This window comes from Lutjanus erythropterus, chromosome 12 (assembly GCF_056507025.1).
Source record: "Lutjanus erythropterus isolate fLutEry1 chromosome 12, fLutEry1.hap2, whole genome shotgun sequence".
NCBI classification, from domain to species: Eukaryota; Metazoa; Chordata; class Actinopteri; order Lutjaniformes; family Lutjanidae; genus Lutjanus; species Lutjanus erythropterus.
Window position 1 is genome coordinate 10059212 of NC_139328.1, and position 27613 is coordinate 10086824.

The 27613-nt window shown below is 39.7% G+C and overlaps 1 protein-coding gene across 2 annotated transcripts in view; it reads right to left on the reverse strand.

Annotated features, from left to right (window-relative positions):
* gpc5c (glypican 5c) overlaps positions 1-22049 on the reverse strand; it is a 145462-nt gene extending 123413 nt beyond the window's left edge. For both annotated transcript variants that reach the window (XM_084733232.1, XM_084733231.1), the window contains exons 1-2: positions 21594-22049; positions 6829-6990 (exon numbers count right to left, since the gene is read on the reverse strand). In XM_084733232.1, coding sequence (XP_084589358.1) covers positions 6829-6990; positions 21594-21771 — 340 coding nt within the window. In that variant the 5' untranslated portion in view covers positions 21772-22049. The remainder of the gene's footprint in view (positions 1-6828; positions 6991-21593) is intronic.
* Between the last annotated feature and the right edge of the window lie 5564 nt (positions 22050-27613).

Here is a 27613-nt window from a genome sequence, read left to right on the forward strand (position 1 = left end):
GTCAAAGTAAAGAATGCAAAGGATTGTTTCATCTGAGGTGGCTTATAAACAAAGCTTTAGATTACACTCTTTGAAATAAAAATGCTAGTTAAAACCATACAGGGTTCTCTGGCTTGTCACTGTAGGGGAACCATTTTTGGTTCCTGGTATGACCTTTTATAAAGGTTTTGCATGGAACCCTTTCAGAGTATTCAACCTAAAACCCAACAAAAAAGGGTTACAACTAGGAGAACACACCCAGAACCCTCTCTGGGGGTTCTATACAGAAACCTCTAAGGGTGCTAACCCGCCTAGGAGATTTTACTGAGAACCTTTTTTATATTCAATGGGTTTTATCTAGAACACACTCATGACAAAAAAAGATTTCTACAATCCTTGAAGAACCCTTGTCTTCCAAAAGGGATTCTTTGGTGGTTTTACAGAGAACTTTAGACAAACCTTCTGTTCAAAAAAGGGTTTTTCTCATGCAAATGGTTCTGGTTAGAACCTCAGCCCTTTTGGAACCCTTATTTCTATGAGTGTATAGACTGTATGCTCTTCTTTCTGTCTATACCTGGAGGGGGAATGAGAAACACTGGGTGGTAGGGGTGCGAAGAGCAACAGACACAGAAAATACTGTCTACTGTCTCCATGCAGGCAATCAGGGAGGCTGCAAATCCCCAAGGGGCAGAGAGACAATTACAGTAGGTTGAAATCAGCCACCTGTGAAAGCCCGGGGAGACAAACACTCACAGCGGGAGACGCGCCAACAAACCATGCAGTCAGTGTTTCTCACTTCACTCCTCACTTTTCTGAATCTTCTTATTCTGCATTCTGCCATTAACATCCAAGGCCCTCAAGTATCCTCTGTGCCTCAGGTCATGGTTTTGATCACTTTGTCTCTTGCAAACACTCATGCGCATGCGGTCTCCCAGGACAGGGGGGTCTGGAGAGTTCCTGGATGATGAGACAAGGATCAGCTAATTATGTCGCCTCAACGAGGAAAGGCAGCGTCCTTGCCATGGCCTCTTTCTCTCTTCTGTCTCTCTCGCTTGCTGTCGTGCTTTCTCAAATGAACTCCTTGTCCCCTCTTTGAAGGGCACCTAAAGTTTTAAATGTGATGCACTTTCATTGATGATAGAGAGCTATCTAGGCCAGGAGAATACATTTCTCTGAAAAGCATTTGTCAACTCCTGCGAGAAGAACTTGAGCCCGGAGATGGTCATGGTGACTTACATGGGTGGTAAATATTGTACATGCTCACATGTCTTTGGTACACATGTATGCACACACACACACACACACAATGATCAGGATGCACATGTACAGAACACTCGAAAAGCCACATTACACACACACATGCGCGCACACAAACACAGATGTCATGGCCTTTAGCTGTGGGCCACGTCCCCCTCATATCGGTGACACTAGTGATCAAAGGTGTCAGCATTTTCTTGACATCTGCTCCCCAGCAGTGTGAGTATACAGTATACCAAGATACTTACTCTCTTGCTCATCATTTCCACCTGTCGTACACACACGCAAATTGGATTGCCAGTGCAACAATTTGCCAACAAGAGTTGTATGTTGGACTGTGCAAGTAATTTATATGAGGGCTTCCTGGAACGAACTACAAGTAAGTAAGGCTGCAACCCAACAATTCTACGGATTAACTAGCAGCGTGGGCAAACACACAAACAAACATATTCTTGTGGCCAATCCATCTGTTCAACATTCTCTCAGCCAATCAGGAGGCCAGAGAGAGGTGTCCAGCCAGTAAGATTACTCCAGATCTGATTGGCTACAACAGTCTGACAGGCCAAAGCCCTTGATGGCAGCTCTAAGCTGGCCCAGCTTAGACTGGGCTCTGTGGTTGACACCTACCCAGCATCCAGCCCCAGCACTCAGTACCTATCAACTATGGCATGGATTAGGAGTGTCTGTGTGTTGAGGGGGGAGAGGAGACCAGTTGGGGGGGGTGCAGCCTGGGTGTATCTGTGCGTAGGTTTTGGGAAAGTTGAATGGTAAGAGGGAAGATTGAGAAGTGGTAAAAAGGCTTCCTGGCATTTTACTGGGGTATACAATATTATGATGATATTTGAGTGTAACAACTCGACTCCACTGGAGATAGCACTCTCTGAATGTAGGCAGGGCTGATCGTCAACAACACACACACTATATCTAAACTGTATATTTACTGCCAGACTGACAACTTCACTGCTCACCTTTTCCTCCACTCTGTGTGCATTCATTGTCACACTTTGCCACTTGTTCTCTCATGCTTACTCAACTAAAGTCACACACTCATTACTAAGTTTCTCTGACCAATTGTGGTCTGCAGTTCTTGCTGGTTCACCCCAGACACCCTGTATCTCTGCTCAGCTGCACTGCTTTGTCCATGAGAAGAGAGACTGGACTTTGGTGGTGCGTTCCAGGCACTACAATACATCGCCTCAAGTACGGCATCTCTATCAGTTTAACAAAAATAGGAGCATCTATATTTTGGGGTATTGAAAATCATATCATTGGGATCTCTTAATACACTGGTATACCATAATAACTTGATCTTGCCCAAGACAGGGTTCCCACACATTTCCCATTTCAAAATTCCAGTCTTTTCCAGACTCAAATTTCAACAAATCATGGTAGGTTTTTTTTTCTGAGTGCAGTGTTCCTCTGTTATTATACAGGCCTGGCAGGGCACCAGGACATATTTTTTACTGCCAAAAATAAATATCGATGTGGTCGCGCTCTCTCACATAGTGGTAAACATTTTGGCTAAATGTATTATTAACTTAATTTTAGAAATTCTTAATTTCATATTTTAGAGAACAGAGCAGAGGCAATAGGCGGTAAGCACAAATATTTTTCCATACTCTATTATCTTTTTTTCCATACTTATCCATACTGGAAATTACTAAAATCAAATTCCATACTTTTCCATAACACTTAAGAACCCAGCCAAGACTATAGGGGAAGGAGGGTGTTGCATAAAAAGATGTTACGTGTTTGTGTGATTTAGGGCGTGGCAGTCGCAGGAAAAAAGTGGACGACAAAATCTGGAGAATCCCAAAAGATTATTAGTTATGTTTGACTAGAAAGCCCTGCTATGGCAGCATATGACTGAAACTATTCATATACAACTGAATATACAGTATCAGGAAGAAGGAAAAAAGACTCTCTGCATTCATAAATGTGGTTTGTGTTTATGGGGTCATACTTGTGACATGACAACTCCCACACATGACAAAGCACAGTAGGGCCTTTAGGGCTGTCAAAACAAAGGCAGGCCAATGAAAACACAAAGATACACACACACTCCTTACTGTACACATACACCATCTCCTTTTTTAATGTCCTTTTGGCTAAACTTTAGCAATCAGCAGGAGTGATTTTGAGTTGAAACAATAAAAGCTAAAGTGTACAAAGAGAGAACACACACACACACAGGACCTGTCTTTATAAGTTGTATGACTTAAATGACAGACAGATGGAAAACTGTACAAAATATAGCAGCTACATCATGAATGAATTAGCACATAAACACATCAGATTAACAGCAGAAGAGCAGAGTTTGTTGCCTGCAGACAACTGGCTCCGCAGTGACCTGCATGTGATGCAATTGGATAGATACAGTGAAAGGGCTCGGGGAAGAAAGCTACCCACAAATAATTTTCCACCGTCCAGCGTGTGAATAACAGCACCAACAGTATCAGCCAAAATCATATTCTAATTACTTCATGCGGTATATGAGCCACTTGCTACTTCACATTCCTCTCGAGGCACTCAGACAGCACAGAGACTGTCCTTAGAAGGCCTTGCAAATGGAGGGCCAGTGACATCATCATTTTCGGCACCTCCATACTCCAGTTTCTATTGTTATTCCATTGTTGCTTTCCATCTTGACCTTTTCTGGACATGAGGAACACCTGATTTTCATTCTCCAGACAGGCTCAGACATGAGGTAAGAAGGGAAAGATCTCACCAGTGATGAAAAGGACGAATACCAGGAGCGCTATTCAAACACAGTAATGTCTAGTCATGTAATCAACCTGCATGTAAAACAGCTGTAAGAGGGGCTTTATCTCCAGTACTCTGTACATACTTACATAGTAATAGGTTTTTAAAGAAATTAAATTTTATATCTTGGTGGTGTTTTAGTATGTTCAACACGATGACCCCATTTACACCTGGTATTAAAATGTGATCTGTACACATTATCCACATCCACATCCACATATTCAGATAAGGAAAAACATGTTAATGCAAAGTGATTGTGATCTGAATGTGATTGGATCTGCCTGACCACATATGAGGTGGTCTGGCTCACACTATTTGGACAGGTGTAAATGCATCCCTACAACGTGCTGGCATCTAAATTATGGATTCATATATTTGTGTTTAGCTAACACAAAATATACTGTTGTTCAAATTTAGGGATCAGGCGAGAAGGCTTAAAAAATGCACCTCCAATTACTGATTATATGTCCATTCTGTGCTATGAAAGCAGAAAAAATGTGTTATTCAATAGAACTGTGCAAAAAATGAAAGGTGGGAAATTATACATGGTAAGACATAACTGTGTGACGGTGTGCGCTCCATTTGTCTGTGCAGGTGATCTGCTGTGACATAAAGACCTCGATGCTGGTACTGCAACACTCCGGGACAAAACGACACAGTATTTTTTATACAAAGAAGGAAATAACTTAATTATGTACTGCATTTGCTGAATTCACAAAAGGAGACAAATAATTAAGAATTTGTTGCGGTCAGCATTTCACAAAGTTTATAAAGTTTCTCCTCACTCAACAACTCACAAAACTCTGATTTTTTTAAGGGAGTCTGGGGCTCATTTGCCACCACCTCAAATTACTCACATGCAGGTTTTGCTCTGGAGGAAAGAGATCCGAGCTCAATGAGGATAACGAGAACACATTAAAAACACCAGGTGTAAACCCAAAGGTAAGATTTGATCATTTATTATCTAGATAATGTATTTGGATACAGATTCCATTTTAATACCAGGTGTAAATTGGGTGGGATGTAGTAGTATATACAGTATATATGTAGTAGTATAATAGTATAAAGGCTCATTTATGCCCCCTTTATGTATGAAAATAGAGGTCAGTTTAAAACAATGTAACTGTCACTGCCCACATACTGTCATGGGTCCTCTATATTGGCATGGGTGTTAAACTACACATCCGCTAAAAGGTGCCGCTCAGTGTCAAAAGTTACCCACAAAAAAGAAGACGGGGAAGAAGTTTCTCACAATAGCAAACGTGGCAAGGTTGTAACAATGTACCTCTTGAGAAAGAAGCAAAAGTGGAGGCAGTATTGTAAACAGTGGCGATCCGTTAAATACTTCTGCATCATGTCCTGCGGTCGTGTCACACTTGAACTTGGCTACACAGCCACACTGCCCCCGCTGACTACCGTTGGTTGTCAAAACAAGTCCCCTCCTACCCCAACACCACCTAAGATCATTTTTGATTGGCTTAAAGAACAAACAAACAAGCCAGGGTGATTTTTTCCCATATAGAAGAATGATAATATGCGCAGCCAGACCACTGACATGGTGGAGTAGAGATAGGTTTCGCATTGTGAGACTAATTTGACAGTAAAATATCCTGTCCAGATGACTTTTACAAGTTAAACATGATGGTAATCAGTTCCAATTTCATGTCTGAAAATGATAAATTTCCCTTGATTGTTTCCTAACCAGTTTCATTCTCCACTATCCTGTTTATTCACATATGATATGAGTTTTCCATATTGGACACCAAGACCAGTGGTGTTCTTACATCCATCATAAAACAGGACTTGGCCAACATGACTCTATGCACTCCATTGTCTTATAAAACTAATTGTATGGTACTGAAATTCCTGTGACACTAAAAACATCCACAGCACGTCTCCCACCCTGTGGCACCATGTCGGAGGTTTTGTGGAGAAAAAAAAAATTGATCCTTTTCGGAAACTTTTAAATTTAAATGACACTGCAATTACTAGAGGAAAAGGAAGGACAAGCTTGGGCAACTGGTGCACTGCTTGATTCAGCTGGGTGTAGTACAAAACCCCTTGGCAGGCAAGAGCCATCTGAAACAGGCTTTGTATCTACAGCAGAGCTTTGTTTATCCGGAACTCAGACATGTGAACTGACCAGGCTACCAAAGAGGCACTGCAACAAAAAAATACCCCAAAAATAAACAACAAACACACAAAAATAATTACTATGCACAGATTACTTCACTCTCCAGAACTACTGTAATTTCTTCGAGGGTTCCAGTAATTGTTTTGCTGTCCTGAGAACAAGATCAGATAATGACAAAGCAGAACATCTTCCACCAAACACTAAAGCCTGAGAAAAAGGCCTCTATACCCTCTTTTTACCCTAACTGCTTCTTCTCCGCAGTTTTGTTGCTGCCAAACCCACAGAGGAAGGGAAGAAGGGGGAAACTGAAGCCATGCCCATTTTCTGAGTTGCACACTTGCCTGCGCGCCAGCTACCGTGACCCCGGGGAACTGAGTGAAAACTTTTTTATACTGGACAAATAAATATTCTTTACGAGCAAGACAACAAATACAAAGTTATTTTGTTTTTATTGCTGAGTTTGGATTTAAATAAGAGCCATAAGTTCAGTTTGAGGTCAGTATAAAGCTGGGTCAGGTTTTTAAGTTAAATACTCCGAGGTATAAGGTCCCATGCACTGGCAGGTACCACTATGTGCCAGAGAGCTAAATGACAACTGAGTGACAACATCTCTTTCCCATCTGTCCAACAACCCAATGGCTCCGACCAATCCCAACCAACCCAAGCTTGGCCCCGTGTTGTCCCGGCACCCTTACCCTGGAAGGCATCCGAGTGGCCGGAGAGGAGGTGCTCAAGCTCGTAGCTGTAGGAGTGAATGTTGTGGAGGGTTTCTCTTCTTACAGCAAACTGGTAGCTCTCCTCCATCTTTCGGGTGCAGCAGGACGGACCCTGGTGCTTACAAACCAACAGATCCACATCTAGGAAAGTCAAGAAGAAGGGCAATAAGTTTATTTCATATTTTTTTTAATCAACATTCATTTATTTATTTTACATTTTAAAGTCAGAGGCAGCACATGCAGTGGAGAATAAATGACGTATCTCAGTTTGGATTTGATAAAGTAACAACCACTCTCTGCCAAGTGTAAGCCTGGAGGGGATCATGCGATCGCTTGCATGTGTGCGTGACCAACAGACCGGGAGCTTTTCCACAGCTAATCTCACATACTACTAGACCCATCAGCCAATTTTTTTTGTGCACATTCATAACTGTATGCTGAAGGATCTCTGTGATCCACAATTTTTGAAAACCCTTTTTTGATGCCTTCATGTCGGCGACAGCCATGACCAGAGGTCATATGTTTTTGGGTCGACCTATTCTTGTGAATGTAGTATGTTGGAATTTCCTCAGACTTGGCACAAATGACCACTTGAACTCAAGGATGGATTGATTATATTTTAAAGGTCAAAGGTCACTGTCACCTCACAGCACACATCTTTGGCTATAACTCCAGAATCCATGCATTAATTATGGCAAAATTTCACACAAATGTCTAATGGGATACTAACAGTGCTACCTGCAGTACCTACTTACATGCATTTATTTATACGTACATTACAAAATGAATGTAACTGTAATCTGCTGCAGTTACAGAATTTTAAACTTTGATACAATACTAATATGATTTTTTTTTTCTTGTTTTAAATGAAAACCTGCACACAGCGCTGGAATAGAACAAGTCATTGAACATTGTCTGGTTGGGCTGCAAGCTAAATTCAGGACAATAAAGACTAAACTGAACTGAGGTCTTCAATTAGAACATGGATCCTTTTTTATACCTTCAGTGTTGCTGATACTGGAATTAATGGATATTGTGAAAAATGTGATATTGAAAGAAATGGGGTAGTATCAATACTTTTGACAACTGTATAATGAGATATATTATATTATATTTATATATGATTCTACACTGTGCTGTGCAACTATGTGTGAGTATATGTATAGTGTCCTGAGTATGCACATAGATAGACAGGCCATAACTCCACTGGGAGACAGAGAAGGCACCATGGGAGGGTGAGAAAGTAGACCAAGAATTCATCCACGTTTCCTGCTATAAATACTATCTCTGCCAAATATATAAATATCTTTGACTCATACGACTGCACACAAGACATCATATTTGTATATGCATACCTACTGTATGTCCCATAAAAACCCAAAATACTGCACATGCACCCACTAGCATTTGCAATGCGAACATTCAAAATGTACTATCACTTACACACACACACACACACACACACACACACACACACACACACACACACACACACACACACAGAGTAATTTGTATGAAATCACCTCTTGAACTAGACAGTCATTAGCCATAATACTGCAGTTCATAAAAACCACATGAAGGCGATGACCTAACTGCAAATACTATGATCCAGAGAACAGCTCAATCAGGCACAATTACATCAGCTGAAACAGAGTCCACCCTGGACGCCCTGCCAGTGTCACCTGCTTCTCACCACTGCTACACATATAGACACTGTCATGACATCACTGAGACCGGTCACAATTAGCACAGACTATTAGAATCGTCCTTTCCCACACATTTCCTTGCACGGGGACATTTCCATAATGCAGAAGTCTGATATGATAACTCATTTTACGGGGGGGGCTTGAATGGGGGTGGCTGGAGGCAGGTGTTGTAACCAGAGCCTAAAGCATGGCCTTAGGACAGACCGCAAGACCAGTGCCTCACTGTCCAAATCCCTCCATGAAACACAATAGGGTTGCATTCTCAATCCCTCTTTCCCTTTCTGCTCCCTCTCCCCCATTTGCCTGGCATATCCTAGTGAGGCCTGGGTGTCTCTTAATTACCCAGTGAGGCTCCATTTGTTCCCATCCCAGAGCCAGACGAGTGAAGTCATAACTGGCTGTCCTGCCCCTTCCAGCTCATTATCTCCATCTCTGTAGCAGTCCATTTTTTTATGTTGACACTGTCTCCTTGTCAACACTGTCTCTTGATAGATACTGTTTTTGCAAAGTGCGTGTTAAGAAATACCACCATTTCTGTCCTTTACCTGGATCATCATCGATGTATAGAGTTTCCATTACCAGTTTTGACAAAATACAATGCTACACATTTGTTCTGGGTTTACATCTTTTACTTCCCTGAACCCTATGCCAGGCCTTATAGTGCTCTTTTCCCAGACTGCCACATAAATGAGGAACCCAACCTGTTTCAATATACAGACTATTGATATATACAGTGCTAAACATACATTAATATGAACTTTTGTGTCAGCAGCCGTATAGAAAAATAAACTGTCAGTAGGTTTGGGCAATTAGACGACTATATCATCTACGTTTGACTGGCTGACTCCATGACTGGTTGTACTTTTTGTGGAAATGTCTTTGGGTGATTTTTAACATTTTATTTGGCTAATTTAATGGTCTGCAGAGTGAGAGCCTCTGCCCAGCAACACACTTTTAATCACCAGCACAGCACACATTCAATGAGCTGGAGATCGAGTGAGAGGTAAACAGCCCGTAGAATCTATTCTTTCTATTCTGTCTATACTATTTTCACATCTAACATGGTAAATTAAGGCTTTAGTTTAACCAAATCGGATCTTTAGATTGTTGGAACAGTGGAAAGACTAACAAATAAGGTTTGGGTGAGTTTTATGTTGTTTTTCTCTCAAGTTTGAATGAAATGTCTTTTACAATGAGTTAATGAGGCCCTTAAACTCATCTTAGTTTGGTAAAAGATGCAAACTTGGATTCAGAAGGTGTACAGATCTATCTTTCTGTTTAATAAGGAAAATTAGGAATAAGAATGTTTAATTTCCTGACACTTTATGACTTTATTTTGTTTATTACACATAGGAAATGTACACTGCATACATAACAAAACATAACAAATTTGCCGCTCTCGCAGCTGAGACTCAGGAGGTCAGGAGGAGGTTGAGGAGCAAATATATCAGCAGTAACTGGTTAATGGGCTGACAGCGGGTTGTTGGAAAATTTTAACACTACCCAATTTTATCTGTCAGTTCTAACTTTATGTATTTGGGGGAGATCACCAAGACAAAAGGTTGGACAAAAAAGAAGCAACCTGAAGATGTCATTTTCGGCTCTGGAAAATTGCAGAGCATTTTTCAGAACAGATTAATCAATAATGAAAGTAATTGCTAGTTGCAGCTGTACTGTCAAAAACACATTAAATATTGGTGTCTACACACAGGTGGGACCTCGTTATTATAGATATTTTAAGAAAGCTGATTAATATGAAACTGTTAGCTAGATTTTTTTTGTGCCATCTGATAGAACTCTTAGTGGAGAAGCAAAATACTTAAGCATACTGTATTGTACTTTTGAAAGGTGTCTGATCAAACATCACTGCTTTTTGGAAGCGCGATTTTGATTCTGTTTTAAGGTTGTCATTTCACCATATTCGGCGTCTGTCCTCTCTCCCCTTCTGTCCCTGACCCTGTTCTCCTCACTGGCTGGCTCTTTCTCTCCTTTGTGTTTGTGTGTTATCTGTGATATGAAACTAATATCCAGGGACTCACAGTGGAATCCAGCCTGGCCTCTCCGTCCCTTGTGAGTAGCTGCATGGAGTAAGTGATACTCCAAAAGACTTTGGCTGTTAAAGCCACCACAGCAGTCAGGACAGGCTGACTGTGTCACGAATATACCATGCCACTCTCTGGAATCATTACAAGCCATGTCACTGCTCACATGTCCAACAGCAAACATACTGCTGAGTGCGTTCTTTTGTATCTTTGAAAATATTTACATCTGGTATATTTTTTAAAAAGCATTGTAGTGGCTCCCGCCTGAAGGGTAAACTAAAATATGTATTGAGGACTCAGGGAAGCAGTCTTCCAAGGACTCTGGGAGTCACTAACGTCTACAATGTAGGACACATCTATTAATATCTGCCTTGTTTTTGAGTAATGTGCATTTTTTAACCATACTTTTATGATACAGATACAGACCATACTTTGAGTTTTTCATGTTTTGTTTTATGAAATGGAAGCATTTGACGTAATCAGAGTTTTAAAGGGTGTTGAATGTCAACATAAAAACCAAATATCTACAAATTCTGAATATTTGAACATATTCTCATCCCTTTTCATTCAAAATTTAGTAGACACCTTAGGCAACAGTAACAGTTTTGAACATCTGGACAGTGAGATCTTTTCCTATTAGTCTTTGCAAAACTATTCAAGCTCTGACAAATTGCTTAGGGAGCATGACTCAACAACAATTTTCAAGACCTGCCTCAAATGTTTGATTGGAATGGTCTCTGACGTCACTACAGGAGGAGATGAGCATTGTTTTCAAGACATTCCTGCACAATTCTGGCTTCATGTTTTGGCTTTTTTATCTAGATAAAAAAAAGCAAAGATTTGAGTTTACTTCCACTTTACTCTCTCTTTGCCAATCTGCCATAAAGCTTCAAGTGGTGAACTACCCGAGTGACAGTTATTGTGTACACCATCTCAGCCATGGAACCCTGTAGCTAAATAAAATAAAATACATAAAACAAACCCCACAATTACCACTGAAGGGCCTATAAATGTCTTGACTTTACCAATAAATTCTGACCATGCCACAATAGTTGAGGGTTGAGCTGTGTTAAAGATACAGTGGTTGCTGTTCCTGCTCAACAACTGCTCTGACATTGTTTTTCCTTTTTTTTTTTTTTTTTTTTAGCTTGCTATGCTTTGAGTCCTCCGGACTGAGAGAATGTTTCTCTTCATAAAGCAGTTTTGGACCAAAAATTAATTAAGTTGTTGGTGGATGTTCCAGATACTGGACGCCACTAGACTGACTGCAACCCAACTCGTCCCATGCTAATGTCCAGATGGCCCGGACAGCAAAGTGGAACAGATGATATCTTATAAAAAGCCTGGTTTGGCAGCACTCAGATCAAGGAAAAGAAGATAAGGTTATATGTTGGCTGTGTTAGAATAAACTGGCATACAACCACTCAACTGGAGCAATGCGTAACCACATTCAGCACAGGTATGTCGACGCTAACCTGCAAGGAGAGCAGGCACGCTGCTGCTCAGTCGGAAAAGATAACACATTTAATGAGTTGTTGTCATGTTTTGTAGGATAATTTCCAGAGTAACAGACTGTTTTAAATAGCTCTTAATACACACAGTATTTTTTGGAAAATTTTCAACCTTATCGATTAATTAATTCTACTCAATTTTGACTGTCTTCTGAGTATTTTCTTACTTTTAGACTTCAATCAACGTAAAAAATAGTGACTACTATAAATATTTATGTAATAATAAATACTTTTTGTGAGATTACATTAGACAGCTAACTGACCTCTGAAGAGGCCTTACAACCTGGGTCTACATTTTAAGTGACCTGGTTAAAAAAAAAAAAAATCTAAAAAATGTGTTTTTAATATGCTGAAAAATCATGAGAACAGATAAACTGAACTGTCACATCAAATTCTGAGACTAACAAGCCAACATAACAAATGTAATATGATTTGCCCCACACTTGCAGCATTTGTTATGGTGATTTGATTTCATTTAACAAGTTTATTTTAAAGTACAAAGTTCCTCATGAATTGTAAATGTTGTTTGTCTACAGGCTGCAGCCATTCTTCTGATTTCAAATAACTTGTAACAACTCTTGGCTTTAATGTGACTTAAAATAGCCTTCAATGGTCCAAGAAAACTGAACTCTACAGGTTCTTTGTAATTAGTGCCCACTGTGTACGCTACTCATTCTGCCTGACTAAACCTGAACACACTCTTCCTCTCCAGACAGGGTGTCAACTCTGAATCCTAATTCGGTTAATCGTCCTCAGGTGACAAATACCTCTGGAGTAATTTGCCGTATTAAAGCCGAGGCTCAGGGGTCTTGACTTGTTAGTCACAATCCCTTCAGCAACACCTCAGTGCCCTTCATTGCACAAGTCAAAACTCCTGAGTGGAGAAACTCTACCACTGTATAATTGCCCTGCTAACTCACATGCCATTCTCAATATGTGGTACTACAGTAGCAGAGGAGAACTGTACACTGCTGAGAAGATCTGCATGTTATTACCACTTTTTTCAAGCATGCATACATAAATTCATGCTCTCATAAAATGATTTATAAGCGGCTCACATCTCCTCGATATGGTATGGAAACTTTGTTTTGATTTGGAATGTGTTGATGACCGGGAGGATTGTGGTTTCCTGATGCTGCTGTTTTGATATTTTCTGAGAACAAGAATAACTTTGTTAAAAAGTAGGCAATTAATGCAGTTACCCTTCTGCTGCCTCAGGAAGTCAGCTCCCTTTGAAGTTCCCAGATCCACTGAACATACAGGATATTTACTCTATAACAGATTGGCTGTATTTTGGATGGACCATGTTGAATGAAAACAAATCTCAAAGGGTCTCTGGCGCATACCTGCATTTTTGGACAACTTTGAAACTCAACTGGAATGTTTAGATTTCCCAGACCCCGCGTTGGAACTGCCTACAGCCACTGGCACAGGGTCCAAAGCCAAGCCAGAGGGCAGAGGTTGGACGGACAGAGCTTAAAGAGAGAAGCGGAGGACTGGTGGGCAGATGGGCACAGACCTGGTGAAGCAGCATTATATCAGAGGGGTGCTCAGGCACAGACTGGCAGAGTAATTATGTTAACATTTAAGATAATCTGTTAAATGCTCCTTCTCAGAAACCAGCTCTCCTCTCATGTACTATTTCTCCTAGAGCACAAGAAGTTTCATGTTTTTTCTGCACGGTTATGTTATTGGAGAAGTAGATGATACACTTGGAAGTCGAATAACCTCATAAAATTGCATCTTGGCTCTACCACAGTAGCAAGCCACGAAAGTTTGATCACACACAATCCACTGAAATGCAAGATAGACTTATGCTGAAATCCAATAAGAGATGTTGTGTCTCAGACAGAGTAATCAGCTTCAGGCTGGGGCAACATTGGCGAGGCTGGAATGTTTGGAGTGGCCTGGAGAAAGAGCATCTGAGGTGCTCGTCAGTTCAATAATCTGTACTGTGTCTTTTTACTTGAAGAAACTGACTGTTATTTATGTTATTTAACTGTCAGTTAGATGTGTCAATAGTTATTCATTAATTGATCAATCGCTGTTAAGAATTTGACTACTCTGGAGCTCACAGGTTTTCTCATGGTTTGGTTTGCACTGCCTTGTTAATCCAGAAAAGGTGGTGATTGATCCTTCCTAAGTCCCGCCCCCGGTCAACATGCTCCTCTCTTGTTTCCTGTTCTTAGAAATATTACATGCAAGACTCAACTATATTGAGACACAGATTTTGAAGATTAAAAGATGTTGCTGGGGGACTTGTAAAAGCACCTCTATATTACATCTAAGCTAATGTTTGCGAAATGTTGGCAGACTAGCTAATTAATCTATATCAATTGTTAGCTAGCTAGGAACTGTTCTGAAGGAAAGCCTTATTCTGGAGATATGCTTGTTGTTTAACCACGCATTTGCACTCTTGTATGTCTAGCATTGATTTCTGAGGATACACACAACCATTGCTCCATACCAACACAGGATACATGAAGCAGCCATGGTGTTCATGCAAACGTGCAAGTATATTTTCTGCGTTATAATTTTGTTATTCTGTTTGTTTAAATTGCTTGTGCTTAATAAATTAATGTCTCATAACTAGTAGGCTGCTAGAACTTTTTAAATAAGGGGTAAAATGAAAATTATCAATTGGTAATTGTATAGTTGGCATGATACTAGAACTTTAAACTTCAGTACAGTACCAGTATTAAAACAATATATTAGATACCTTTTTAAATTCCACAGCAAAAAGAAAAAAGTCCCATGCACACAAAAAATTAGATAAAATACGATGACATTACTGAAGTCTTGAATGAGCATCGTTTTTTACAGCTTCAGTACTTTCGACACTATCAAATGTTAGTAATATTTTTAAATATGTGTTATTGAAAAAGTATTGATACTCTGGTGCCTCTGACAACTTAACTGTTAATGTCAGTGGAGTCAGGAACGTGCACAAAATCTCAAACCCTTTCACCGATGTCTTTTCTAATGGCTTTAGAAAACTTACTGGAGATAATTGTGTGTGATTTATTAGACTGAAGTGGGTAGCTGAGAGATGGCCAGGAAAAGGAAACACAGATGCTCAGTGATTTTAAGTGTGTATGGAGTAGGTGTGCACCATGTGTTGCTCTCTCAGTCAGAAAGGCCAAGTTAAAAAGGGAATCAAAATAACTACAGCCAATCAAAGACCATGCTGAGCTTTGAGAGCTTGCCAAGGCTTTTGACGCTGTAACTGGTTAAGGATGTGGCGACATGTGATAACACACTGTGTTCCCACTCCCTTGCTATTAACACATGACTCTGCTTGCCTTGTATTCAGGATATAAGACACTTTCTCTTTCACTCTAAAATAGCTGTTAATGACTCTGTAAATCAGAGAACGGCAGCTGAGTAATAAGTTGGGGGGAAAAAGGGTTGTGGGTGTGTGTGGTACGTACGTAATCAGATAAGCCATGGTCAATCAGATAGTTTTAACCGAGCCGTAAAATAGTTTGATAATATCTGAGAGGACATTATAAAAGACGCCAACTCCACAAGTAGTGCGTCTGTGAACAGTGCTGCTAGCTGTCTGCTTTCCAAATGACCTATCTCCAAAGGGCTATATCAGCAACCCGTGGTAATCTCAATATGGAGTGTTTGGCTGTGTACCACTGTACCAAAGCGGCCATAACTCTTCAAAATAATCACAGGATAAGCAACTTCATGTCAGTCATTATCTAACTTCCCTTGATGCTGAGTCTGGCACGGAGATAAAGTTGCTCTTTATAAAGCGTGGCCCAGGAAACAAACATTTGATGTCTGCAATGCAATTATTTTGGTCTATAATAATTCTATACAAAGATATACCGGTAAAATACTTACTGCCACTTGCAATTAAGTATTTTTTTTTACTATAAATTACAAGTGACTTTAAATTACATTGTAATCTAGGGGTGGACATACCTTAAAGAATGACATTTTCTAACACTTCTGCTATTGGAAAGAAATGACAGTAATAGTTTATTATATATAAAAGTACAAATTAATTCAGAAAGTATTTTTTACATGGTGTTATTACTACATTTAAGTACTTTACTAATTTTAAAGGTTAAGAATCTGAGTCCTTCCATCACTGCTTGCTGAAACGAGATTACAGTGCTCTTTCACTTCATGCTTTCTTTGGATACAAAAAGTAAAAACAAAGAAACACTGAATAAAATCTCTGTACAGTAAGAGTGCAATTGTTTTGTATAGAACCATATCCAATTGGCCGGTTCTTAAGTTCCCTGCTGCCACACTCCTGGCGCTTGGTGAGAAATCCGTTCACCTCACATGAATGAAACGCAGCACTATGTCCTAAAACAAACATCAGACTGTGAAAAGGGGCTGAAGTTTTGCCACTTCAAATTTCAAGAGTTGCTTTTGTTGGCATTTGATCTGAGAACTGAAGCAGAGTAGCATAATTGTGTACACACACACATATACACCAAATCTCCCACTCTAACACCCCCTTCCATTGGTCAGCGCTTTGAAGACAAGATTGCGTCTGACCCAAAACAACCTCTCCAGGACTAGTACAAATAAAGAGCAAAATAAGATAGAAGCCCAAAATGTACAGCAATGTTTGATTAGCTGTGAGGGGAAGGAACAGCAGAGAAGTGGTGGAGTGTAAATGCACAAAAATGTAGTTCACCACACCTTGTAAACAAACATAAATATTTAATAGTCCCGACCAAGGAGCCGCAGTTTGTATCTGGATTATATCAGCCCTGTTTTCCAAAAATGTTGCTATAGATAGAGGGTGTGTCTCAGAAATAAAATATCTTACAGTGGGGATTTAGAGGTGGGGAAAGCAAATTAATTAAATCTAGAGATTCACTCACCACTTCAGTTCTGTTTAGAGTCTGACCAAAAGGCTACTGGATTTTTGGGTCCGATGACCAATACCCATATAAGAGAGTAAAAAATTGTGATAGATCTTTTGACTGATATTCTTTCTTATGAAATCCAACAATACATAAGTCACTGGAATTCTTAATAATTGTAAATAACTATATTTAAAAATGAAAATAGAACTTGAATTAATAAAAAGAAACAAATATACATAAAACATTGTCTATAAAACAAATCATTAAAAAAATGAAAACAACTGCATTAGGTTTTGTAAAAAAAAATAAATAAATAAAAATTGAACAACATATATGCCAATGTTAATATAGACCAATAAATCTGTGCTAGGCCAGTGATAGTTTTGCAGATACTTAGTTAAACTGGTAGCATTTTATAATGTCGCTGTTGTCGGCTTAACATTACAAGTTGCTGTCTTGCTTTTGTCTATTTTGAGTCTAAAATATCTCCAAACTAAGGACTAATGACTAAGTGCTGGCTCACTCAGCTGCAGACTAACTGTCGTACGTTACAGCAGGTCCATGGTCCAGTACAGGATTCGCGGGTACATCTAACTCATAGTATTCCAAAAAAAAAGGATTACTACAAGGAAATAACATATTTTGTTGATTTTGGAGGCCCCTGTAGCCAAACATGGTAGTGTTGCCATCATAATAACTGCAAAATGTAACATCAAACATAAAATTATGTAAATGAAGATCCGCTTCTCCTTTTTAACTGGATAACGTACTACTCACTAGGACTGGGCAATAAAACGATAGCGATATGTAGACACATCATCAATGGCAATAAGAAAGTAGTTTGATTAAATGTTTGATAGTTTTCATTTAAATGCATTAAAAGCACATAACAAAAACCCCAAAGCTCATTAACAGCCTGTCATATTTTGTGATAATGGAGTGTCCTACAAGTGACCCGTGAACAGCCAATCGTCTAAAAGACAAACCCCAAATGTGTTTCCGCCCTGGATCATTAACAGCCTATACCCCTAGGTCCTCTTACTGACACACAACCAGCCAGTCATTTAACAGGTGTGTTGTTCCGTTGCTCCATCGACACGTGAGACAACAAACAGACACAATATGCAACATGACTGCAGTTAAAAAAGGACAGGTCAGGTTGCTGATACGCCAGTTTTATTGTTTGTCCAACAACCATTAGAGAACGCTCGGAGTAGAACCGCTGCTCCTTTGCATCAAAATGAACCAGCTGAGGTGGAGGAGCTGGAAAGCGTCGCCATGCAGAGGAACACCATGCTCAGTCTGCCTCCGCCACGACCCGGGCCCGGATAAGAAAAGAAAAGAAAATGGATGGATGGACAACTATCAGAACACTGCTGTGTTAATCTTGCAGGAATAGCTTCCTGACAAAGACCGGTAATGTCACAAACTTATTTTATTACCTTAGCCACTTCAACCCTTTGAAGGACACGTCATGAGTCATAAGACTTTTCAGCGCAGGCCTACCAGTCACTGTAACTCTGCCTGGCACACAGGCTCGTCAACTGATTTTAAGGAGTATCCGACCTGTTGGTATTGATTAAGGACAACTATATGGAAATAACCAGTGTTCTCACTCCTCACCAGTGTTCTCACTTATGTATGTCATATAGAAGCATCAGTATTAAAATTAGACAGTTTCATCACCATTTAAAAACTCCTTATAGTATCTTTAATTACTAATTCATCTATTAATTTGTGCTACAACATTTTGGCTATGGGCTTAAAATTATAATTATAATTCATGAAAACAGACTATAGAACCTGGATCAGTATGTGGAACAGTGATGACATGAGTGAATTACTTTAGTATTGGCACCCAATACCAAATTGGATCTGATCCCAAGGACCCAACTATAATTAAAACAAAAGACTAATGCATATCTCTCACACCGTACTGTGTGTATACCTCTGTTTGTTCACTGTCAGGCAAAATGTCCATCAACAGCTGCAATTGCAGACAGAGATATTCATATGTAGCTTCTGCCAATGCACTGCCGACTGTAAAAGCTCGAGTCACGCAAGCCTTGCTCCAGACTGCTGACATCCTCAGAAGACCAAGGTCCTTCCGTTGTCTTTAAGAGCAAACCCTAAACTACCGCTTGCAATGAAAATGACATTCTCTGTTGCTAGTAGTGACACCCTGCTAAACAAACATATCAAGTGGTTTGGATGCACCTCGAGGTATGTTCAGCTATCTATTGCTCTTCTCCCTGTTACAGCTTGCAGTCTCAGACTGGGTGATACTTAAGCTGCCACCAACCTGCATGTGACACTAAAGCAGCAAGAATTCTGGTCTGTAGTCATTTAGATATGCACATTGCATATCTACACTCTTTTGGTATTTGAGTATTTACAAGGAAAAATGCACTTAAATCTTAGACAAAGTTGAAGCTAGAAGACATTTACAGCAACTATTAAAAGATTTAAGAGACTGGGTAAAAATATTATATAATCCCCAATGTGTTGTGTTCAAACATATGAAACAATTAAAATGACCCCACATTGAAGACATATGACATAATTAGTGATAAGTCAAAAAGTCTCTTACTATCCTTGCAGGATCACTTTCAAGCAAAACGAGCATAGTTGAACCAAAGCCTAAACCCGCTCAAAATGTGTTTTGCCTCCAAAACAGATTTGGAACCAATGTTTATCCTCATAAAATAACTTTTCCTCAGTGCGCAGGAGAAAAGCACATACCACAAAACCTTCAAGGCATTTGAAGCTGCTTTCAAGCATCCCTCTGACAAAAATGTAGCTGAAGAAAAGAGAAATTTGTCAGCAGAGGTGCCAAAAGACTCTATAGGCCTGTTGACAGAGTCTGGACAATGTCATTTTGTAAACTGTGGCTTAAGTGCATGTAGAAAGAGTTAAGAGTTGGTGGCGGCTTACTTCTGCAAATCAATCTGGAGATTGCAAATCAACCACACCCCCTATTGTGGACACAATATTGCAGCCTCTTTAGCCACAGAGATTAAACCATATGAGACCTCTGCATCACACTTGACTTGTTCTGGCTCAAAAAGCCTGTCTCAGCAGCTTGTGAATGTGCTCGGCGGCTTTCTGCCAAAAGAAATTTGCAAAATAATTGTTTAATCTCTCCAAACAGCCTGCTTGTGATAAGCAGCTGGGTGGCATGCGAAGCTGCAAATTGTGGGGAAAATCAAGAGGCTCTGACGCTTTAACCAGACAGATCAGATGGGGTCCACATTGTGGGTAACTTAAACATGGAGAAATGTGCACGCACATCCAAACTAGACAAGGCCAGCTGCTGTAAAGAAAGTGAGCAAGTAATGAAATAAACGAATAAACAGCATGCATACTGCAGGGCTCCAGTGTCCACTTATTTAATTAGTGTTCGACATTAATCGTGACCCACAAAAAGTTACTCTGTGGTCACCAGTTATTCCAAGTAGGTGGCCCCTTATGGCCGCCAAGATTTATCCCCATACTGTAAGCCTTCGCCAACATAATGTTACAGTTTCTCAAACATCTTAATTCCTTCCCACGTTTAAGTTCAACATTCTACAAAAACGGCTGACAGTTCTTGTTGCCTGCTAGCTACCAGTATGTCTGGGCTTCTGAAGTATGTGTTTACCAAGCCTGCTCAAACTTTTAACATGATACTCACCTAGAAAAAGAAACACAACAACAGCCACAAAAAATGGAAACTGGAGTTTCAGTGGCTAGAATATGACACATCTTCTTGAAATGTATTTTGGTGCGTGCTGCCCGTTTCCTCAACTAGATGAGAGATCTCAGTTTTACATCATATTAAACTGAATATCTTGGTTACAGACTGACAAAACAAGACATCAAGTTAGACTCTGAAGAACTTTTTACTATTTTCTGACATTTTATACATGTTGCAGTCCTACATTAAACATGACAACTAATTTTAGTGTTTGTTGTTATTTGTTAAAGGGTAGTAAATAAGCCAATTTGTACAGGAACAAGTAAAAATTGACTTTGGGCAAGTAGATTTCTGACGCACTTGCCCATGGAGGCATTTGAAAAAAATACATAGAACCCTGTACCAGATATTTCATGAAAATGACAAAAAAACACGTCTAGATACATTTCACCTACTTCAAAATAATTTCAGACTTTGCAAAGTGCTATATTGTTTAGAAAAGTACATATTTTGACCAAAAGCATCTCCATACACAATATCAGATATTTATGACTAAAACCCTTTGAGAGTTTCTTCAACTAACATGGCTAATATGAGGAAAGACAGCATGACTAAATTGAATTGAGAAGGTATCTGCTCTGTCTCTCAGTCATTCAGTCTCTTGCTGCTGTCACTTGAGTGGGCTTTTGCTCAGTGTTGTGTACTGACCCACGTGTGGTTTTGACAGAAGCACAGAATAGTTAAAAGCATTGGGAAGTACTTAAAGGTTTTTTTTTTTTAAAGAAAGATGTAATCAAAGCAATTTTAAGTAATTTAAACATTTGCACTATTTGCTGAAATCACTATGATCGTAATTTAAGCCAAATGTGTGACTTCTGTCTGCAGATGACTTCGCTAAGTCTGTGATGTTTGCAGTGCGCTTAAACCAAAGTGTTCTTCAGTGTGAGCTGCCAAACCCACTGGCTCACCTGTGCCAGGTGTCTCCGGTACGCGGTGCAGCGGGCCGACCTGCCGCAGCTGGTAAGCGGTCCTCACTTCATGACAGCTGTACGCGTCCACGTCGATCACACTCGCCGCAAATATGACCGCTGACAAAATCCAAAGGGATCCGCAGGAGTTCACGCGTGGGCATATTCCTCGGGACATTGCCGCATCTCACACCAGGTATCCGTGTGGATATCCTACTGTAGCGTGACTGCAAACTGTGTGACAGTGTTGAAAATTGACGGCACTCAAGTACAATGAAGCGACGATGAGTTTAAACATCTGACAAAGCGGTTCCGTCTGATTTTCACATTATTGGTTGGGATGAGTGGGAGCGCCTCACAGCAGAGCTTTGGGGTCTTCTGTCTGACAGAGGAAGAGGAGAGTGGTGTGGACTACAGCCTGTCTGTCTGTCCCGCGCGCAACACTTTGCAGTGGTCGGCTGTCTGCATGCCTGTTTCCAAAGCCTTGCGCACACCACACTCCCCTCCCTTTCTGTTTACTTCAGCTAAGTGGCCCGACTCAAACTCTCTACAAAATCAGTATAGGGACTTGCAACACTTTAAATCCATATAACTGCACATTACGTTAAAAATAAATAGTTGTATTATTATTTATCACTATTGACTTTCTGTGTTCTTCTGAACATTATCCATACTCCAACTGTTTTGCATGTGTTACAACTGAATAATATAAAACTAAGTCTGCAACTAACGATTATTTTCATTATCATTAATTTGTCAATCATTTTCTCTGTTAATCAATAAGTTGTTTGGTCTAAAAAAAATGACAATTGTGAATAATATTGATCAGTTTTTTCCAAAAGACAAAAGATGACATCATGTTTTGTTCACATCCCAAAGATATTGCTCTCATAGAGGCCTAAAGAAACCAGAAAATATCCACATCAAAGAAGGTGAAATCAGAGAATTTGGCCTTTTAAAAGAAAGACTCAAAACATTTAATTGATTATCAAAATAGTTGCCCATTAATCTAATAGTTGACAACTAATTGATTAGGTTGATTGTTGCAGCTCTATATAAAAACAGAATATTATTACACAAAATGAGCCAATGTTTTGAATCACTGTTTCAGTTCATTGGACCAACTTCTGATGTACAAGTTAAAATAAAATTGAACTGAATCAAACATGACCTTAATCCCTATCATTTTGTTTGTTCTTCCTGTTACAGAGCCAAAGATCATACCAATTTAAACTGGTACTCATAGTCACGGATACAGTTAAAGGACCATGGTAAAAAAAATACTGCGAGGGCACGAAGTTGCTGTCTGGTTCTTTCTCCTCTTTACCCAGACTGAATACATATGGACTGTAGGCCGATATAATCTGGTCTCTTTCAGACTATGCTGATTGTTGAATTGCAACTGATTCTCCCTGTAACAAGGAGAATCATGTGCTCAGTGTTGCTGGAGACTGTGCAGTACTACTTGTAATTTGATTTACATCACTGCCATCTACTGGTGATAATGTATAACCAAAAAAAGGCAACTGCATAACACTGACTGGACTGATTTTTCTGTATTGAGCTCCTTCAAGGCCTTGTCCTGGACAAGTAAACATGCAGCATACCAAAACATATGTCAAAAAAGATAAAAGGTTATCTAACAATTAAATTGCTGTTATCCTGTCATGATGATGTGTTTTTCAGATTTGGTGTTCAATAATTTAGAATCACTTCAGATTTAAAATGTAGTCAACAAAGCCAGACAGAGGGCACTCACTGCCCAATGTGAGAATTCATACCTGCAGATTATGAAGCTATAGTCACATATTACCAACTATGTTAACTGGACACATGATTACAAAAAATCATCATGAAAAAGTTGTTTTCTTATTCAGAATAGCATGGCCATGTTAGTGCATCACATTTAAGTGTTTTGCATTCATCTTGAAAGTTTGTCACCAGATTTCCAAACGTAAACTTTTACTGTGCAGTTCCTTTTAGATATTTAATGTAAAATTCTGCCCTCTCCTGGACAGACATGATACTAAATCAGCTGTCAGCTGCCAACTGCTTTATAATATTCTACAAAGAAAAATGCGTAACAAATTGGCTAATTAAATAAGGTAAGATAAGACTTTATTGTCCCAAAGGACATATATCTTGGATACATGTGGTGCCCGCTGTTAAAAGATACAAAAAGTTTATACATAGTTCCTACATATATACAGTCCATACACAGAGCTGTCACTATTCACAATCCCACACACTCAGTACCTACAGAACATGCACAGATTGCAATCAGCCAAGAAACTGCACACTGCCCATTGCACGACACGTTTTACATAGTCATCATAAAAATTACATAGTTATGTTAAAAAAATAAACAAGTAAATATATTTGTGTATATGCACACATGCATACATATTTATGCACATACATACTGTATGGTTAAGCTACAGTTAGCTTTCAATTCAAGGCTTTAGTGGACAAGGGGACAAAAGAGTTTTTAAAGCGGTTAAGCCTGCAGTGGGGGACTCTAAAGCATCTGCCTGAGGGGAGAAGTTGGTACTCATGACGGAGGACATGGGTGGGGTCTGAGATAATCTTCTGGGTCTGTCTGATAATAGTTTGCTCTAAGATAGACTGGAGTGTGGCCTGCTGCCTGACTGCCATGATTTCCATGGCGCTCTGCATAAATCTGATAATCTGGGCCTTCAGTTGTACACTGAGGTTGCCAAACCAGGCTGAGATGCCATACCATAGGATGCTCTCAACTGTGTCATGGTAGAAGAGGAGCAACACTTTCTGGTTGACCCCAAAGACCCTCAGCCTGCAAAGGAAGTGTAGGCACCATTGGATCCTAGTGAAGACATTATCTACCTGATCACTCCATGTTAGTTTATAGTCAATGTGTATGCCCAGGTATTTATATGATCCAATCTGGGATATGTCTTGGTCATGAAGAACCACTGGTGAATGGTAAGTACAAAAATCCTCTCCTCTGTTTTACTGATGCTGATGATGAGAAAATGTTTACTGCTCGACTGGACAAAATTCTGGATCTCATGTCTGTACACAGCTGTGTCACATGTGTCAGACATGAGACAGAGGACGGCTGTATCATCAGAAATTTTTAGAATGTAATTCTCAGGTAAAGAGGGCTGGTGAACTAACACAAAGTCCTGTTCACCCTGACCTGCTGGGTACGGTTAGTGAGGAATGAGTGGTAGCACTTAGTAATGAAGGGGTTGATATTCATCAGCTTCAGTATTTCCAGTAGAGTATTAAAGGCTGAGCTGAAATCTACAAACAACAGTCTAGAATAGGCCTTAGGATTCTCAAGATGTTTAGCCACAAGGTGCACTATACTGTTAACTGTATCATCAGTTCCTCTACATGTGTGCAAGTGAACTGGTAGGGATCTAGCTGTGGGCCTACATCCTGCTGTACTTTGCTCACTATAAGTGTCTATATGACAGCTCAGTTTTAATGACAGCAACCCAGTTAAAGCCTTTACTTGGACATGGAACCACCCATCCTGTGGTCTCCATAACAAAAAAACAGCTGCTGCCACAATATACACTTTAGGAACTTTTACAGGACAGTGGCAGACATTACCTCTTCTTCCAGTAATTTTGTAGCCAAACAGCGTGGGAATAAATGAGAGGTAACGTCACAAAGTGAAACCACATCAATGAGACTTATTAGAAAAATAACAAACAATACACAAAGGTCACTAGAACTCACTGTGTGCATGCGGTAGTGAGGACAAAGTCTGGGCTTACAGGTAGCCTCCTCAGGTTTGTCTGGTCCAGGGGTTTATATGGTGGTGACCACTGTGCTGCAAGATTATGCAAGTCATGTGAGGACACTTGTAATATATGCAGGACCACAGCTGCAGAGCCGTATGGAGAAACTGCTCACAAGGAATAAATATAAAATAAAGACAAAACTCTTCATATCTTTACAAGTATGTTACATATTAAAGACACAAAGGTGTTTATTCAGCAGTGTTTGTGACAACTTCTGCAAGTATTACAACCAGTTTCCTCACTGTAGTGTCTGCACCCATTGATAGAGTTTTTACTGGTATACAGCATTCCAGCAGAGGGTGCTCTTGAGTTACATATAAGCTGACTATGAGCCTGATCACAGATGTGATTCTGATTTACACAAGTGATTTGCTGCTGCAGGGGTAAAACATAGCATTAGATAGTCTGAGTGGAGGAACCATGTGATCCCTAATTGTTACAGAAAATCTAGCCCCAGTGGGAGGAGGGGAATGGGAGGGTGCCAACTATTCTGTCAAGAAGCCTATATTGGTACCATATCCTTACCAGCTAGTTTGGAGGCATGAGCAGCACTAGTTCATCATGCTCACCCTGCTTGTTCGGTGCAGCATCATCAGGAGATGTTGTACTGGTTTGGATTTTTTTTTCATATGGTTTGTTTGGTTGTTAAGCACATAACAGGAATACAATCAAACAGAAATACAGGGTGGGTTGTGTCAATGAAAGCATCTGTGTAATATTTTGAATGTGCTGTGTGTATAAATCATTATTTTTTGTCAGTCTTTTTTGTTTTTTGTCATTGACAATCCACAGAATCATCCTAGGAACAAACATGCTCTCATAACTTGAAAAAACATCTGCATGGGTACAGAGGTCAGGAGATGTTGCACTGATTTTGATTTCCTACAAGTTCAAAGACTCCAGCATATTATTTAATTTTCTTATTAATATGCTGCTCTGAATGATTTTCAATATCATAAATGCTTAAGAATGAGAATATAAAGTACACAGTATGTTTTCTGTAATTTAATTAAGTGATAAAGTATGACATAATTTGTTTGGTTCCCAGCAACAATCTGGGTTTCTCATGTGGGCTACCATAAAAAAATAATTGCCCACCTGATCTAAGGTTAGGGTTAGCAGAATCAAAGACTATTGGCTATGTATATATGCCAGCGCATCCTGAGTGAACAGATGGTCAGATAGTTCAAAGTGGTAAACCTACAAGGGTCAGTTCATTAAATTATTCTGAGGCAAACAGATCCACCTTCTGCTGTATCTATACCAGATGAGGTACCACTTCTGGGTTCAGTCTCCACTTACCTGAAGGAGGATCTCAGCAGAAGCTATAGCACGTAGAAGTGCTGAGGTCACATGGAGTACACCATACTCCAATATCTTCTTTTATTCCTGGAAGGCAAATATGTTCTCATTTATTCATAAGTCCTCAATATGTTCACTGTGAACAATCAACAAGTGAATCCAACATCCAGGCAGTCTCAGCAGGACCTGAAGCTTGGGGGGCAACATCAGAACTGTGTATTGTGTGAAAATGAAATGAGATGTTAGTGGCTGATTTCTGCTTTTCTTGCCAAACAAGACATGTGAGAAGTGCAATAAAGATGCCTGCTACATAAGCAATCAGACTTCTGCTTTTACTTCCACAGTTATTAAATTATCTACCCATCCCATCACACCACAGTACTAATGTGGAGACAGCATATAGGGCCAGAAGGTGTTGTGCCTGGCTAAACTGGGTTAACGGACATGGACATGAATTTACAGAAAATCTGGAAGATCTGTGTGACTAAAGTTGCTGTCAGATTACAACAGTTATGCTATGCATGTGAGGCAAAAGAGCAACTACTACTGACTACCGTCATAGATGGTGAATACACACAATTATAACAAAAAATAGGCTTTGGCATCTCCACCAAGATGCACCACAGAGCACCACAGGAGGTCAATCCTGCCTGTGGCCATTAAGCTCCTCCACTCTTTCCTCAGAGTTCCTCAGACATTCACAGTCAAAACACTGGCGCTTAAACTCATTTCATCAGCAACTAATTATTATTTATTTATCAAATTATATCTTCAGTCATGCAATACTTCCATCAGTACAGTCATGTGCAATAATTTAACTGCACAATACTCAATATTGTACATTTAAAACAACTAATAATATTATTTACAATATTCTTGCACCTCAACACACTTATTTAAGCATTACTGATTATGTACATTTTT